The sequence below is a fragment of the Pan troglodytes genome, chromosome 4 (assembly GCF_028858775.2).
Source record: "Pan troglodytes isolate AG18354 chromosome 4, NHGRI_mPanTro3-v2.0_pri, whole genome shotgun sequence".
Classification (NCBI taxonomy): domain Eukaryota; kingdom Metazoa; phylum Chordata; class Mammalia; order Primates; family Hominidae; genus Pan; species Pan troglodytes.
In genome coordinates, this window is record NC_072402.2 from 129,729,186 (window position 1) to 129,747,372 (window position 18,187).

Here is an 18,187-nt window from a genome sequence, read left to right on the forward strand (position 1 = left end):
AACTGTCTAATCATGCATATCTCCCCTAAACAGAGTCCCTGGGCCAGGGCACTCACTGGAGATACATCTTTGTCTGGGGCAGGCATGAGGGTTTCTCAAAGGGAAGTACACAGGCCCAAGCAGGGGCAGATCCATTTACCAGCCCACTCAGCCCGCCTTGGGCTCAACATCATTCACGTGCCTCATTAACTCAACACCTCAAAATGTCCACCCAAACCTTAGCACTTCCCAAAGACACAGGAGAGTTTCCTGGGGTGGGCTGCTCCAGGCAAGAGTGCTCAGTGTCAGTGACAGCCGTTTTCTGGTGAAAGCATTCATCTAAGCATCTCCTATGTGCCCGGTACTGTGCTAAGTGCTTTGCAGGCATAATCTCATTTGTTCCTCACAAAAATAACTTTATTTTTCTTTCTTTTATTAAAACATTTTTAAAGGATAAAATCCAGGCTGAGTGCAGTGGCTCATGCCTGTAATCCCAGCACTTTGGGAAGCCGAGATGGGCAGATCAGTTGAGGTCAGGGGTTTGAGATCAGCCTGGCCAACGTGTTGAAACCCTGTTTCTATTAAAAATACAAAAAAGTTAGCCAGATGGGATGGCGGGCACCTGTAGTCCCAGCTGCTGGGGAGGCTGAGGCAGGAGAATCGCTTGAACCTGGGAGGTGGAGGTTGCAGTGAGCCAAGATCTCGTCACTGCACTCCAGTCTGGGTGACAGAACGAGACTCCATTTCATAAATAAATAATAAAGGATAAAGTCCAGATCTTGCACAACACAACAATAACTTCAGAGGTAAGCAACGTTATGATCCCTATTTTAAAAATGAGAGAATGAGGCAAAGTGGTTTTGGCTAAAAGCTGGGGGCCATGGGCAAGGAATGCTATGAAGGCTTGTTCTCCTGTTCTATAAGTGAGTGAAGGTGAAGCCACAGACGGGGATGAGGCTCTGCTCAAGGTTACATGAGCAACTGCTGGCAAAGCCACAGGAACTAAGGCATTCTCCCGCCTGTCTCCAAGCTTTCCCCTTCACTCAGTGCCACCTTTTGGCTGCGGGCCAGCATTGGAGGGCTTGCAGGCCTTGCCCTTCTCAGACGTCCTAGAGACATGTACCCCTTGTTCCTCCTATTTCACATCAGATTCCACACACTGTCAGATGTCTTTCTGGAAACCATTAAGGATAGGAATTCAGTCTCCAAGACCTCAGCCACACCCACCTGCACAGGTCCCTCATCACCTTCATGAGACGGAGTGAGAAGAGGAAGACGCTCTGGGGCTCAGGGAAGGAAGAGCCTCCCCCCAGGCCCCAGAGGTGCTCCTGAATGACTCATTGTCAGGGGGGATTTGGAGAAGACTCCTGCCTCAGTGACCCGGACCACACACCCTCCCACTGCCAAAATGTTTGGAGCTCCGTGGTTCCAAACGTACACACCGGCAGCCATTTTCCGATGTCTCCAGTGTGAAGCCAGCCATCGCTGTCCAGGGCCTCCTTCGTCCTGTCTGGATCTTTCAAATAGCCTTTGAACACATTTGGTCCTCTCACACATATCTATGGGACAAAAACCATGGCTTCTCTCAGCCACATCATGAGGAATCAGGAGACGGGAAGCTGTCACCAGGCATACGGAGATAAGGTGCACTACCCATCAGGAAAGCCGCTGTGGATATGGCAGGGATGGAAACAGAGGACAAGGAACAGCCAGCAGCCATCTGAACTGTCTCCTGCCTTCTGTCAAGCAACATCCTCCCCATCTTTCCCCCCTGCCCTGGCCACCCTAGGCCTTTGTCATCTCTTCTCCCTCAGGAGCCCTCTGGCCTTGGCCACATGCTACTCTGTGACACTTGATGGGGACTCATCACAGATATTGATGGCTGGCTGATTCTACCAGGGATGCTTCAGCCCCCTGCTCCATTAGCAGGCAATCATTCCCACTTACTCCCATGGAATGAACAAGTACAGGCCAGCTCTATCTACTCCATCTGGCGTATTTGTAAAGGATCATGTTTCTGCTGGGACAGATCACACAGCAGCAGGCCATGACACAGTTAGGGGAAAAAATGAATTTTTACAAAATTTGGGGCTGGGCATGATGGCTAGCACCTGTAATCCCGGTGCTTTGGGAAGCCGAGGCAGGAAGGATTGCTTGAGGCCAGGAGTTTAAGATCAGCCTGGGCAACACAGCAAGACCCAATCTCTAAAAAAAAAATAAAAAGTTATCTTGGCAAGGTGACACATGCCTGTGGTCCTAGCTACTTGAGAGGCTGAAGCAGGAGAATTGCTTGAGCCCAGGAGTTCGAGGCTATGGTCTCGAGTTCAGTGGACTATAATCACGCCACTGCACTCCAGCCTGGGTGGCAGAGCAAGGCCTTGACTCTATTAAAAATTTAATTAATTAAGGGCCAGGCATGGTGGCTCACGCCTGTAATCCCAGCACTTTGGGAGGCCGAGGTGGGCGGATCATGAAGTCAGGAGATCGAGACCATCCTGTCTAACACAGTGAAACCCCATCTCTACTAAAAATACAAAAAAAATTAGCCAGGTGTGGGGGCGGGCACCTGTAGTCCCAGCTACTTGGGAGGCTGAGGCAGGAGAATGGTGTGAACCTGGGAGGCAGAGGTTGCAATGAGCAGAGATCACACTACTGTACTCCAGCCTGGGAGACAGAGCGAGACTCCATCTCAAATAATAATAATAATAATAATAATAATTAATTAATTAATTTAAAAATCTGGGAATTCCAAATCTTTATTTAGACCAGCTCAGTCCCAGCACTAGCTCTTGGTTGCCTCATAAACAGGAGAGGAGATGCTGAGTTGAGCTGAGTCAAATTAATCAGTAGTTTAAAATGACTTTATACACAAGGCAAAAGGAAAATCATTCCATCCCTACTGTTCTTGTTTTTACTCACTACATGTAGCAGCCACAGGCATGAATGGCTAAATCCTTGTTTACCTCTCCCTCTCCTTTGCAGGCCCAGTAGTTCAGTTCCTCAACATCAACGAGCTTGATATGATTGCAGGGAAGTGGCGCCCCTACGTGCCCTGGAACACCGGAGCAAGATGGCATTTGTTAGTGTTCAGATCTGTTTTAGCACTGAAGATATTCCAAGCCCCTTAAAATCTCTGAGTGGCCAAAGTGGTTATGGATGGAAAGTAACACATCTTTAAAGGGGCATTTGTTACTGCAAGTGTTGGTAATAAAACAAAGTGCTGGAGAAAGCAAAGGCCAACCTCTGCCTGGGCATTTGTTTTACATCCTGTTCTTAATAAGCAGGACAGGCACACCTGGCCCAGCACCAACGTGCACAGGGTCCTGGGTAGGGTAGGATGGGGGGCATCAAACACAGGGTCAAGATTTTTGAAAATGGTGGCCACATTAAATCATTTTCCCCATTGTCAGATCACACGTCTTGGTTTGGGGATCATAAAATATAGCAATCATTGCTTTTCCTCTAGCCACCAGACTGTTGATTACTATGCTGGAAATCTAGAAATCATAAGCTGTGGATTCTGATTCAGTGGGTTTGGAATGGGGCCTGAGATTCGACAGGCACCAAGGCGATGCTGCTGCTGGTCCCACACCACACGTTGAATAACAAAGGAATGGAAAGCTGGGATGAAGAAACTTGCCCCATGAAAATAAGACTCCAAATTCTCTTGGTCAAATTTACCACAAAATTACATCTAAGTCATTTTTCTAGTGATTGTGGTTGTTAGATAATTCACTGGCAAGTTGGAGGGGTTTTAAGCAGATGCTAGCCAAGGTCCTGAAAGAAAATTGAGCCGCGTATATGAAAAATGAGGCTTACCACCTTGGTTTCTCTTTTAAAAGAGAGGCTGTCAAATCTTTGACAATACTATTCAAAGATATCTATCCTTATACACAAAAGCCTTTTCAAGTTTTATGCTAAGAGTGAACTGAAAAAGGGAAAAACCTCAGCAGTGTTTACATAGGAAAATGTAAAGGATGACTTGAGAGGGAAGAGACACATGTCCAAAAGGAAGGGATACATGAGGGTAGATACTGGAAGAATCTGCTCTACATCTGGTGGGTAATCCATGGGCTGCCTACTACAGACCTGTTTCCCCTTTTGCTGAAAACCACTCAGCAAAAGAATCCTTCAGGATACTGACTTCCTTTCCAAGCCTGGGGCCACTCTTTGTACTTAAGTTTGCTCAACTACAAACTGGAAAATTTTAGGATGATGTGCATGTGAAAGAAATATGCTGTTTAATGCAATATTATTTTCAGAGTACCTTGAGATAGTCAGCAGAAACAGGATAGGTGGATTTTAAACTGAAATCATATTTGGCCAAGCTAAGTATAGAAGCATTTTTTCCTTAGTCCTGTCTTTTAAAATTATAGTTGAATAAAACCTATTTTGTAAATAAGTTATTTAATCAATTTGCTGCTGGCAGATCTCCCACAGGAACCACCTTTGGAGATTATTGTGTTTTTTTTTTGTCATAGGTTTTAGTATTTTCCTATTTCTTTTATAGCTAAATAGAAGTTATGCACAAAAGAAGTAATAGATCACAAGATACAACTCCAGATGGAAAAATGTTTATAATATCAGTATATTGGATTTTTATAGATTCTAGATACTACATGGCCTTGCTTATAGTATTTTAGAATGAAGGAAGCAGGCTATGAATTGGAGCTGACGTGTAAAGGAGAGGCAGGTTCATAGTGGCCAGGGTACTGTTTCTTAAAGGGCCATTTTAGAGGCCCTTTGAGAACTACGTTCTCCTGTGATATCAATGTCTCAAAGGCAGCGGCAACCTCAAAAAGGAACAGCTCTCATCCACACCCTCATTCTGAGGAGATTCATCCTTCAGGGCCAAGGGAAAGCAGGGCTGTAGTGGGTAGCCCATGGATTACTCACCAAATTTAGACCAGATTCTTCCAGTATGCTAAGGATGAATAAAAAAGGGAAAAACCTCAACAGTGTTTACAGATTCACAATGCCACAACCGAGACATAACCACCATTAATGTTTTTTTCTATCTCTTTTGCTTTATTCCTAAGTACCCATGCAAATTTACTTTCCATGAGGGAGTTTTAGAGCTGGCTGCTTTTACTCCACAGTGCCTCGCGAGCCAGTCCCATATCTCTAGCCCATCCTACCTGAGGTCCAGTCGCCAGGCGTGGTGAAGGTACATCCAGCTGTGCACTCAGTTTGGCCATAACCTTCATAAACCTTCAAACAAAACACAGAAGCCACACTATGGGCACACACCCTCCAAGAGCTAACTGGCCACCCCTTCCAGACAGCTAACCTCCCACTGAGCGTGTCTGACTGCTTCATGATCAGGGCGATGGAGGGAGGGAGGTGCTCTGGAGGTAGATGACTCCAGGTGAAACTGAACACAGACAACAAGCATGGCCACATTTGCCTGGAAGAAGTGCTATTTTTTTTTTTTTTTTTTTTTTTTTTTGAGACGGAGTCTCGCTCTGTCGCCCAGGCTGGAGTGCAATGGCGTGATCTCCGCTCACTGCAAGCTCCACCTCCTGGGTTCACGCCATTCTCCCGCCTCAGCCTCCCGAGTAGCTGGGACTACAGACATGTGCCACCACGCCTGGCTAATTTTTTGTATTATTAGTAGAGACGGGGTTTCATCGTGTTAGCCAGGATGGTCTTGATCTCCTGACCTCGTGATCCACCCACCTCGGCCTCCCAAAGTGCTGGGATTACAGGCGTGAGAAGTGCTATTTTTATCACAGACACTTAGTAGATAAGGTTATATAGTTTAGGGTAAAGATTTCTGACCTATTTTCAACCACTGAATCTACTTTTCATCTGGATAATAATGAATTAAAGATAAACATTTTAAAATCTACTCTGTGTTTTATTTTGGCTCCATAAGCTATTCCCCTCCAGAGCCCCACCTGTTTGCATGAATACACCATGCGGGAGTGTCTGCCTTTAGAAGTGGTTAGGCCATGCTGATGTGGAATAGGAGTACGGTGAATAAAGATCAAGGCTTCTAAAGCAGAAAAATTTAAGCACGCACAATTATGAAAAAGATGGGTCTACTTTACTTCAAATCTGTCAGCCACAACCACGTTATGATACCCTTCATATGCAGAAACTTAATAAATATGAGCTGAATGGAAAATGAAGAAATACACTTTTAGAGATGACAAAACATAATAGATCAAATAACACATAAATGGGCTTTCTCCCTTGTTCTCCTTTTCTGGGTTGCAAGATATTTTGCAGGCTGAAGAAGGTAGAGATGCAGTACAGGTGTGGTACAGATTCTACCGCACATTGATGATCTGTCTATGGTTTGTCTGATCCCTTTGCCCTTTGTGAAAAACTTCCAAAGGTCCAGATAAAAGAATTTCCCAGAGTGGATAAACCTGGGCTTTCCAGAATGTGGCAATGCCATCCTGGCTTTCACTGGCTCTGAGTTTTTTCCTCCTCAGAGGAGGGAGCTTTTGTCTCACAAAAATCTTGTCCCCCGGTTCTTTCTCTGAGCAGTAGAGGGTATAGTAGTTTTCCTGCCCTAACGAACTTCCTGCTGTTCCCAAGGGAGGACACACAATGACAATACCTGGCACCCTAGAGCTGCCCGGAGAAATCCCAGAACTGTTGGTGATGCTGGGGCTGCTCCAGTAACAATCATCCGCACACACCCACCAAGACTGGCCTGTGGGAAGAAAGAAGAGCTGCCGAATTTTGTGATGTCTGAGATGGTGTCCAGTCCATCTGGGTTTCATCCAAGGTCAACATCCAACAACTGGGTCCTACCTGGATGCTAGGGCTGGGATCAGAAAGCAGGCCTGAGGTTGTACAACACACGAGCTGAGGAAATTCCTTCCCCTTCCTAATGATAAACACAATCAGCTCTGCAGCTCAATCCACCATATGACCAATTCTTTTATGCCTTTTGAGATAAGTACCATCAGTCTGGGTGGCATTCTATAATATTGGTTCTTCTCCCTTCCTTAAAATACACAGCTGTTCCCTCACTCTCCCATCATTGACAAGAATCCAAAACAATTACTTAGGACAATTTCTTCCAATTTCCATTTTAATGGCATTGCCTTTTTTCATGTATAAATCAATACCATGCTTTATTTACTATGTACTGCTGAGGACGAAGAATACTTGAAACACTTTGTTTATGTAAGTTGAGCCAAGATATTTTAAATATTAATTTTCATAACTAAAAATAGAGTAGCAAGAAAAAAATGAATAATGCTACTAATTGACTACAGATTCCTTGGATAATGCAGAGTTTAAAAACTTTTGAGGAGGTACAGAAATGAGTAATTCAAGATTGGCCTGGTGTGGGAGATATTAAAGGGACAGAACACAGAAAAGAAAAAGATTTTGAACCATTTGGCTAGAACCATGCTGCTGGAAAGCCACCATGGCCAGGATTACAGGGAGGGGCAAGAGAACTTCAGGGCCCAGGAGCTTCTCAGTGGAGCACTGACCTGACTACCCAAGGGCAAAGCCACACTGTTGCCTGTGGAGATCAAGGGACCTACTATCCATAGTAGGTTTTCTTCTTGTTCATCTCAAATGTAACGTATCTCCAAAAATAAAAAATGTCTAAGTTTAAAATTTCAATCATAGCTTAAGCTTTGATTTCATGAGCAAATGAGTTACTATTTCACATGATTACAGGGCACTGGGATGAACTTCTCCAGTTCTCCTGCAAGGTCACCCGTTGGATACTTAGGTGTCACTCTATAATCACTTGTTCATTTTCTTACCTGAATCTTATTAAAGAAGAGTTCATCCCAGATACTATCATTCCTGATGATTCCACTCCGGACCTCGGCTTGCTTACGCTTTGCTGCAAACTCCAGGAGCCAGCGCTTTAATGGTGTGTTTGCCTGGCTGAAGATCTGAGGAACATAAGTTGGAAGCAGCTGTCAGAGCCTGAATGTCTCACTTCTAGATATATCCCCCAGGAATAAGGCCCAGACTGGCCAGCAGAGAAGCCATGTTCCATTTTGCCCCTGCAGGAGGTCACTGAATGTGTGACATTGAGCTGAAGGTTAACACTGCCAGGGTCCAGGCATGCTGTGAAGATGGAAGTTCCTGAAAAAAAATCTCTCCCGCAGGGGTATTTGGAGAATAGGAAGAAAACAGGAGAAGGAAGAATGAGAAAGAGTCAGGAACTACAAGAGAGGAGGCAAGTTCCAGGACTTGGCAGTGGAGGCACTTAAAGCCTGCCTGGGGCTCCAGACCCTGTCCAAACAAGCAAATATGCAGCCCCTCAGCCTGGCTGAAGACTCCCTGCAGAACTTACCTTGTCGTACATCCGGTTCAGCAGTCGTGGGACCACAGGGAAGATGGTGGGGCATAGAGCCTTCATGTCATCTGAGAGAAGGCGGATGTCTCCCTGGAAGAAGCCAACACGCCCTCCGTGGCAATAGACGACAGACTGGAAAGACAGGACAGGAAGGGAGGAGTCCCTTAGGGTGGTCACTACTGGTGATAGTCCAAAGCTGTCCAAAGTGCTGCCCTACATGGAGGGCACCCATGACCCCCTGACCCAGCTCTGGCTGCTGCCATGAGACACTGATGAATGCCATCTGAGGTGACCCCCACCCCCTCACCTTCCAACCAAGTCCCACTCAGGCACAGGGAGATGAAGCAGAAGATAGAGTGGAATCCTGAGCCTCTGGGAGATGCCAAAGCAGCCATTCTCACTGGCATGTGCCCCCCTCACCTACTCCCAAACCCTGGACATGGGCCTCCCTGGGGACTCAGGCCTTTGAGATGTACTGCAGCCTACTAATGGGTCTGCTCCAGGTCTTAAAGTTGTTGGATTTCCCCAGGGAATTCTGGGAAGGTGAAGGTGTGTAGGCCCCATGAGTACTGGAGATGCTGCTGAAGTTGGCTGTGGGTGCTGTTTAGTGCGAGGCCAAGGGGGAGCCCCTGGCTGGATCCTAATGGGACTAGGAGTACACCAGGGGCCTTATATATGCTCCTTTCTTTAATGCTCATAGCAACCCTATAAGGGAAGTGGCATTTCTACAGGTGAGGAACACAAAGCTCAGAGAGGTTACATGACTTGCCCAGGGTCACAAAACTAATTTACAGTAATTGCTGGCATTGAATCCAGGTCTGGAAAGCTGGAAAGCATGCTCTCCAGATGCCATGGCCTTACCTGCACTATTACATAAGACCTCCCCCAAGGCAAAATGGAAAAGGCCTAGAAGACACAGTTTTTTCATATGCTGGTCCCTTGAGTGACACACATATGGAGAATTCCTTGTCTCCATAATCACATATGGATTCCTCCTCCCACTCCCTCTGTACTTCCACAAGGCCTGTCTCAGGGCCAGCCTCAGGCCAGTCCCCATCTGCAGCCTGAAGAGCCATGCCAGTTTCATTCCCCAACTTTACTCTTTTGTTTTCTCTTTTAGGAGTTTGTGAATTGTAAAAGTTATGGAACATAAGTGTTTTGGTCATAAACGGAGCTGTACTGCACAGAGCTTGAATGGTAAAGCACTTCTGCAAAGCTGCAATGCTCTCTGAGAAGATGCTATCAGCTGGGGTCTCTCTCAGCTGAGTGTGTCCATGGGTAAGACAGGGCAGGCCTGGGGGCTTCCCTGGAACAATGCTCCCAGGAGGGACAAGTGGGGTGACTAAAGTCCTCTGAGCCCTCTGACCCCTATGGTACCTTCTGAGGACAGGGCAGTTTGGTCCTACTTCATGCCACCAGTGACAAGTGACACCCGCTAGGGTTATGGGTTCTAGGCACAGAGTGTGCCTCCCTGATGCCAGGGCCTTACCTGCACCATTCGCTCAAACATGTGTGCTAAAGGCAAATAGGAAATGTGCACATCCGCACAAGTGGGAGCCCACTGACTCTGTAAGAAAAAAGAAGGAGCCCAGGCAAGGCCCGGTCAGTCAGGTGGGCGTCTTACCTGGATTACTCTCTCAAACATGTGAGCCAGAGGCAGGAAGGAGATGAGCACATCGTCCTGTCTCGGAAAGATCACTTTCTGCAGGCGACGGGCATGGGAGACAGAAAGGAAAGAAACACTGACAGGAAGACGACAAGAGAATCATAAAACAATAAAGAGAAAATGGTCCTGGAGGGCAAACAGGAAGAGGGGGAGGGGAATGGGAGTGGTGAGGACAGAGAGAGAGGTGAGATGAAAGAGAGAAGAAATGAGAGAGAGAGGGAGAGAGAGAGGGAGGGGGAAGGTGCAGAAAGAAGAGACAGAGAGACAGGGCAGCATAGGAAGCGGAGTGTTAGGTCGCAGCGTCAGTGGGTCTAGGTTATCTGCAGAAGCAAAGAGCCAAATGAAGCACACAGAAACCAGCAGAGTGGGCTCCGCAGGGAAGTCTCCTCTCTGAGGGCCTGCCCCTCACTTGCAGTCAGTCGGCTCTAGCCCGGCTCTCTCCCCTTCCTCCCCACACCTGCAGGACCTGCCCCACACCCCATTTCTCCAGGATCCCTGGGCTACCTGGGCAGGGATTCAGAAGGTCTTGGCTAGTCAGCACTTTCTAGTCCTTGCAGAGAAAGGGGCCCAGAGACTCCTAAGTCTATGCAACTGTGGCTGGGGTACAAGCCCCAGCCAGAGGAGGAGACAAGGCCAAATCCCAAACACTGGCTGAGCCTGGCCTCACAAGCCATCCCTGGAACCAGGGCCTTAAAGAGGAACGCTGACAGGGAGCCCTGCTGTGCCCCGCCAGCAAAGGGAGGGCCCAGGACACATCTCACAGATGGGACTGACCCTAGGGACAGGGGCTACTCCAGCCAGGGGAGCCCTGCACAAGGCTTGGGATCCGGGTGGGCTGTGCCTCCAGGTGCTCTCCTCTGCTGGACTTCCCTGCTCTCCACCCCTTTGCAGAGGCCTTCACTCTCCTGTGCTGGCTCTTGGGCCAGCTTGGGCAAACCTTGGCTCCTGACCTGGGCTCAGCCACCAACTGTCTCTCACAGTTTTCTGCTAAAATAAACTGTCTCTCACAGTTTTCTACTAAGTGTTTGGGGCACACACTCCATAATGTCATCTACCATGAATGTGGAGAGTGACTTTCTCCACAGTGAAGAAAAAGCCAAACTTTTTTGAAAAGATACACTCCTTTATGCTGAAGGAAACTGCAGGACATACTCACCACTTGTGGGAAAAGTCCTCCTTTGTTAGCCAATTATAAAATGCTAACATGCTTTGGTCAGGCCAAGACATCAAAGCTTTTTTGATTTTAGATTTACCTTTAAGTACCGCCTTATAAATTAGCAGTTGCCGTTGTTTCTCAGACTCTAGTAGTCCTTAAACACAAAATGACTGAATTAAACCCTGACCTTTGAAAAACAAGTTATTAAGGATTACTTTCTAAATAAAGGTACACACAAAACCATAGGTATATCAATTTTTGAAGTTATTTGAAGTTAGAAAGGAAAAATAGGTTTGCATGCTTTTCTTTCTGGGATCTTAGTACTCCCAGAAATCAACTGAATATTTGTCACGTATGGATCATTTCAGTATTTGGAGTGAAAAGTGATGGTAAAAGTGGGGTTGCTCTAATGAGAACAGAAACTCCTGCCTGTGAATGGCAGCCCAGATTATATCAGGAAAAAAAAAAAGAAAAAGAAAACAAACAAATAAAAAAAATCCTCTGAGGCTTGAGGTTGTCCTCAAGAGACACCTGCAACAGTAATTCTACTTTATTCACCTCTGTCACTTTCAGAAAGCCTGAGAAATCAGCCACCACGTTCCCATGGGTGAGCATCGCACCTTTTGGGTTCCCTATAAAAAGAAAGCAAGAAGTCAAATTAGTTGGAAACTCAAGGGCCACTTCTTGAGAGCAGTGCCCAAGTTGGCAGTCCCAGACACCCAGGCTGTCCACCCAAGCCTCTGGCCTTTGTCTTTAGCCACCTTTAGACTTACAGGCAGATGGATGCTGCTTCAGGGACCGCTATCCTATAGACATAGCCTACCATTAGGCTCCCAGCAGCATGGGACCAGGAGGCAGGTGATATGGCTGCACAGGAGGGGTGCCTCAAGGCCTGAAGGGTCAACTGCTTGTGGTCTGTGCCTTATCCTCTCCCATCTTCCTTCAGGAGCAGAGGCTGTCAGCCCCGAGTCCCCTTACGTATAGCAAGGGCTCTGTACTACTCCCTGGGCCTGAGTGGGCCTGGTCTCCTAAGTCCAGCAGCCAACTCTGATGGCAAAGGACTTCTCTGCTGCATTTGGCACCTGGAAAGGCCCCAGGCTCAGGCCAGGCTGGAGATCCAAGAGGGCTGGGCAGCCCTTCCTGCCTGCTCCTTGGCAGAAATGGGACACAAATATTCTTGCTTTGTTTTGATATGACCTTTCACTACTGCTCGTGAGGCCTAGTTCTCTGGGCCCTTGAAGAAGTCAGGGGCTGCTAGGATGACTCAGAGGGTAGAGATGGCTAGGGATCCCAGGCACAGCAGGCTGGGAAGGGAGGACAACTTGGCCACCATTTCCTGTCAGGGTAGATATAATCCCAAAGTTCCTGCCGGACAGATCTGACAGGGCTCAAATCCTAGCCTTGCCACTCACTGCCAGCATAACACTGGCAAGCCATTGTTCCTCTCTGTTTCCTTACCTGTAAGATGGGGAGAGTAATGCCCACCTCACAGGCTTCTATAAGATCTAAAGATATAATCTAAGTATGAAAGATGTTAAATTAGTTTCCACTGAGGCAGCCAGAGATGTTAAATCAGACGTTTCCACTGAGGCAGCAGATACAATAGCTGCAAAACGCAAAAGTGAGGGGCCAGACTACATGCAGAATTTACCCGGGAAACATCAAATAAGCCAACATGTTAACTTTGCAACCCTCACCATGAATGAGGCAATAAAAGGGCTGAGAGAGACTAAGAGAGTGTTGTACTCAATGCCCCTGAATTGCTCACTTTAAAATGGAGTTGATTTTATGCTATGTGAAATTTGCCTCAATGAGGGGGTGGGGAGAGAAAGAGAGAGAGAGAGAGAGAGAGAGAGAATTTTTTTTCATCTTTGGAGACAGCTACACTGAGTCATAGCCCATCAAAAGGGGAGGAATGAAGGGTCCTCTCTCCCAATCTCAACCTAACACCCAAGCTAACTCAGCCCCTAATGGGATCACTTGAAGTGCCTGATTGTGCTCCCTGCAGCTGGGAGGCCCAATGAGAAAGATGAAGAAGACTGTGGTTGTAAAACGAAAAGAAACCAAATTAATCCCAGGGAATCTGGATATGGAGTCTACAGAAGGAACATCAGTCTTAGAGAGCAGTGGTGGGAATGGTGGGGTGCAAGAAATCTTATCCATGAGACCAGTTTGCCAGGGCAAAATGACAATCGCCCATGAGGGGAGACAATCAAGAGTACACCAGAGACAGAAGCTGAAGTGGAGCAGGCAGCAGGCAACCCAAGGAAGGGCACCACCTAAATCAAGAGTGCTCATGAAGGCAGCCATCAAGCAGAGGGAGTTTTAGACGTTTGCCCAAAACCATCTTTCAACTTTCATAGTCCACTTATTTCTTCTCCTACCCCACTTCAAACCTGGTAGGAGAGGGCAGAAACCTCTGTTAGCAAGCTTGGGGAGAAGGAAAAACATCAGAGAGGAACAGAGGAGAGGAGGACCGTGCCCTCCTTACCAAGCCTGCAGCCAGCCCTCGCTCGGGAAGGGAAGGAGTCTCAGTGAAGTGTACTGATTCCTATTTTGGACTGACACTTGTAATTTTGAATTAAGACGGTGATTGTGACTTGCAATGTCCATAGGACTTTTTATTAACTGAGAGTGACCAGAAAAGGCACAAGATGCCTGAGTTTTTGCCCAGGAGCAGAAAAAGAACTACCCCCGCAGCACAAACTTAAAGGCACGAATGGAGATAAAAATAAAGTTGCTCTCATAATTATATCCCAGGAGGCCTACTTGTTCAACTTACTGGCGACCCATTTGTCAGAGATAAGAGCATCAGGCAAGGCCCAATCTTTGAATTCAAGAGACAAGACACATCTGTTTGACTGAAACGTATGGTGGATGGGATTTTAACCTGCACTCTGGCACTTCCACCCATATTGCAAATCACAGAGGTGATTCTGGGGACACAGAAGATTATGACATGATTTAAAAAGTTACATTTCTCTGATAAATATCTGTCAAAATATCTTCCTTTTGAAAAGAAAAAGTGCCGTGGGGTCTAATTTTATCTCTGCCTATCCTTCTTTCTTCCTAAAATCTTTCCTCAAACCCAGGCTCAGATTAAGAAATATCCAAGTTGTCTCATATACAAATCCCACAGAGTACCTGGGCCCACAGAGTACCTGGGCCCACAGAGTATTCCAAGTGTCACCTAGCAATTTCTTCCCACTGACTCTTAGGATCTGGAAGTTTCTAAGGAATATCTCCCAAACACTAGGTATGAAATCAGAAGTGTCATGAAATAGAGTCCTGTGTTACAGAGCTTTGGATTTGCAAAGTTGGCTGACTTGTTCATGCTTGAGAGAACTCAGGGTGAATGGTGTAAGAATCTCAAGGGAAAACTGTCTTCATTGATAAAAAAAAATTCTAAAGCCGCCATTCAGTTCAAGCCCAAACACGTACAACAGCAGTAGTTATTCAATTCCACTTGGTTAGATAAGCCCTTTTCTTCTCCAACATGATGAGAAAAGTTCATGTCCTTTAGTTTTCTTGTGGATATGAATGCCATTTTATACATGTCTAATGGCATATGGAATTTTAAAACATTCCCAGACATGCCCAAATTATTTCTTTAAGTTGTCTCTACATGTGGTCCCAAAGGATGAAGAAGAAGTGAATGTTGGCAACAAATTGTGGGGGAAGACTGAAAGGTTGCAGAATCAAATTGCAGAATTTTCCTTGGTTTTCTCCTTTTCTGGTGCAATGTCAGTAAGAGATGCTGGCTACCCAGGCCGCCAATGTCTCAGCGGTATGAGACCCACTGTCTATTTCCCATCATCCACTCATAAGCTGACCATTCTTGTATTTAATTTTCTCTCTAGCCACTGAAGAAAAACTCTCCAAGTGTTAGATTCTGCCAATGACATTTTGGCTTTGGTCAGTGTTCCTGGGCAGGCCTCCCATGGCTATTATGTAGAAAGGCATTTTGCTGGGTGACGATCTGCCCTGGTTGGATGTTGGCTCCAGGTGACAGCAGCTGCGGATGGACTTGAGCTCAAGGTTTCTCCTGCAGGGGTGGAAGTGGGTTTGGGGACAGTTCTGGGCCACCCAGCTGGGGGATTCTGGCTGCTTGTTTCTGCTTTTAAATAGTCAAAGGTGGGTTATAATAGTTACTGGTGACTGACATTCTCTGGAAGTTTCATAATGCAGCTAGAGTGTTCGTCTTCCTGCTAAAGGCTCTCAAATCTTTAGGTCTGAGTCTTACTTTTATCAATCCCATATCCACCAATTTTTAAAAAATCAGACTTGAGGGCTAGTAAGAATAGAAATAATAACTATAATAGTAGCCAAGTACTCAACACCCACTAATGTTGGCACTGTGCTGGGCACTTCATACATGGTGACTCAGTTATTTCTTGAAACAACCCTGTGCCGTAAGTTAAATGTATTCATCTAATACCCAAGAAAACAGGCTTAAGAGAGATTAAGTAATTCTAAAGCTGTACAGCAGGAGTGCTGAGATTTAATTTTACGTCTACATTCATTCAGGTCCTGAACCAAATAGCACAAAACGAATAGGTCATGGTGAACATTTTCCCCAGAAAGCCCACCTCTGAGTAGCCACAGTTCTGGGGATGATGGGCACTTACATGCTCAGCTAAATGACTGTATATGCCTGGGCTTTCATGGGCATCCTCAGTTAGAACAGAAGGGACGCCCCAATTTGAATGGTCTCCACCCCCTCAGCCTCCCAGCCCCACAGCCAGTGCTTAGAATTGATCTCTCATGTTTTGAGACACTTTCATATGACTCCAGACCTGTGGCCCTTCCCCTCCTATCTTCTTTCTCATCCCTGCCTCCCTCCCATGCTGACTCCTGTGTCCCTCCCTTCAGTCACTCTCCTGTCAAGTGCTTCAGCTCTTGGGCCTCCCCAAGGATCCCATTCTGAAAACCCCACCAAGCCAATCCAGTTGCCAACCTTCCTGCTCCCTCCACAGCGCGGCCCCCGAGGCTCACAGTCTCTGTCCCAGAGGGGCTCTCTTCCCAGAAACTGTCAACACATGCCCCCTTTAGACTCCTCTCATCCTCAGCCAGGACTCTGACTCCCACTCCACAAAGGAGGCAGAAGCCGTCAGAGGACTCCCCGCATCTTCCTGGCCTCCCAGACTCTTCTCTTACCCCTTCCTTCCTAGCAGGGCCATCTCCTCCCTGGTACTTGGAGGCCTCCTTTCTCCCCCACCCACACCAAAGCTTCGGGGGCTTTGGCGCTTGAGCATCCTCTTCCTTTCTTCTGTCTCCAGTGGCCCCTTCTCAGCTATAAGAAACACTTTCAGGATCTCCAGAAGAGCAACAAACCTCCCCCAAAGCCCTTGGCTCCACCAGCTGCCAATTTTGCTCCCTGCCATACCTTCATAGTCAACTATTAAAAAAAAAAAAAAACAAACAAAAAAACCCACAACTTTCTCCTCAAGTATAACACACACATGGAAAAGTGCCCAAATAAGTGTAAAGCTCAATGGAGTTTTCCAAAGTGAACTTGGCTGTACAACCAGCACCCAGATCAAGACATAGAACATCACCAGCATCCCAGAGGCTCCCTTATCACCCTTCCAGGGTGCCATTATCCCAGAAGACACCCTCTACCCTGATTTGTAAAACCACAGGTTAATTAATCACGTTTTATAATTTTTTATGAAAGAAATCATACAATCTTTTGTGCCTGGTTTCTTTTGCTCAACATTGTGGCATAATGTTCTACTGTAAGCAAATAAGCATTTGAATTATTTCAAGATTTTGACTATTACAAACAGTGTTGCTATGAACATGATGGAGCATGCCTTTTGATGGCATGGCCAAGCTTCATGAAAGAAGTGCACACATGCTTGTACTGAATCAATATCTTTACTTCCCATTTGCTCCTCAGTCCACAGCAACCAGCTCCTCCACCCCACGCCCCAGGACCAGCCTTTTTTTTTTTTTTTTTTTTTTTTTTTTTTGTGATGGAGTCTCGCTCTGTTGCCCAGACTGGAGTGAAGTGGCACAATTTCAGCTCACTGCAACCTCTGCCTCCCAGGTTCAAGCGATTCTCCTGCCTCCGCTCCCAAGTAGCTGGGACTACAGGCATGTGCCACCACACTCAGCTAATTGTTTGTATTTTTAGTACAGACAGGGTTTCACCATGTTAGCCAGGATGGGCTCGATCTCCTGACCTTGTGATCTACCCACCCCAGCACTCCATCCCAAAGTGCTGGGAGGACAAGTCTTTGTCAAGAGCACCAGCAGGTCATTTCATCGTGACATCCTCCAGTTACAACTTAACCACAGACGACGCTGACAAATCCTGTTCTCCTCTAGCCTCTCCAGCCCCTCCTGCCTGACCTCTATTGGGAATTCCTGTCCCATCATCTCCCTCATGCTCGTGCCCTCAAGCCCTGCCTCGGGCCCTCTCTTTTCCTCTCAAAACTCCCTCAAAGCAGCCTGTTCTGTGCTACCATCAGGCCTCCGCATATGCTCTTTCTCCTGCAGGGAATGCCTTTCCCTGGCTTCTGCAGCTACTGATCTTTCAGGACTCTGCTTAGACTGACTTCCTCTGGGAATCCTTTCTGTCCTGCTGTACTGATCTCTCAGTGGTCGGGTAACCCATGCACCAGGGATGCAGACCTCAAGGCAGTGACCGCATCATATTGTAACTGCCTGATGACACAAGCTGGGAGCTCACGGGTGCAGACCTATGTCTTCTCCATCCCTATGCCCTCAGCACCTAATGCTAGGTCTGATGCATAGTGGGTACTCACAAAAATGAGCTGAATGAGTGAATATAGATGAATTAGAAAAAGAGTGCTAAAAACACATAGACTGGAAGTTATGTTTTTTAAAAGCACTGTATTTTCTTTGCTGGGAAGACAAGGTACATGAACTCACAAGGATAAAACATCCAAACTATCATTCAAGAGACCCAATTTCCCAAACTGGGCTGTGTTACACCCACATATTATCTTTTTTTCAGAGGTGGGAATGGGTTCAGATTCCAGTCCAGCTAACTGTTATTTTGAAATGAACAGCAAACCACATGCCCACCCCTCAGCCATCACTGGGTACAGACAGACCACAAGCTCTCACC

At 46.6% G+C, this 18,187-nt stretch overlaps 1 protein-coding gene across 16 annotated transcripts in view; it reads right to left on the reverse strand.

The window, feature by feature from the left end:
- ACSL6 (acyl-CoA synthetase long chain family member 6) overlaps positions 1–18,187 on the reverse strand; it is a 58,265-nt gene that overhangs the window by 11,229 nt on the left and 28,849 nt on the right. For 7 of the 16 annotated variants that reach the window (XM_063810117.1, XM_016952767.3, XM_016952768.2 and 4 more), the window contains 8 exon segments: positions 11,647–11,720; positions 9,891–9,968; positions 8,264–8,398; positions 7,722–7,856; positions 6,551–6,646; positions 5,118–5,190; positions 2,943–3,031; positions 1,422–1,538 (listed from right to left, as the gene is read on the reverse strand). In XM_063810117.1, the coding sequence (XP_063666187.1) occupies positions 1,422–1,538; positions 2,943–3,031; positions 5,118–5,190; positions 6,551–6,646; positions 7,722–7,856; positions 8,264–8,398; positions 9,891–9,968; positions 11,647–11,720 (797 nt within the window). 16 annotated transcript variants of the gene reach the window in all.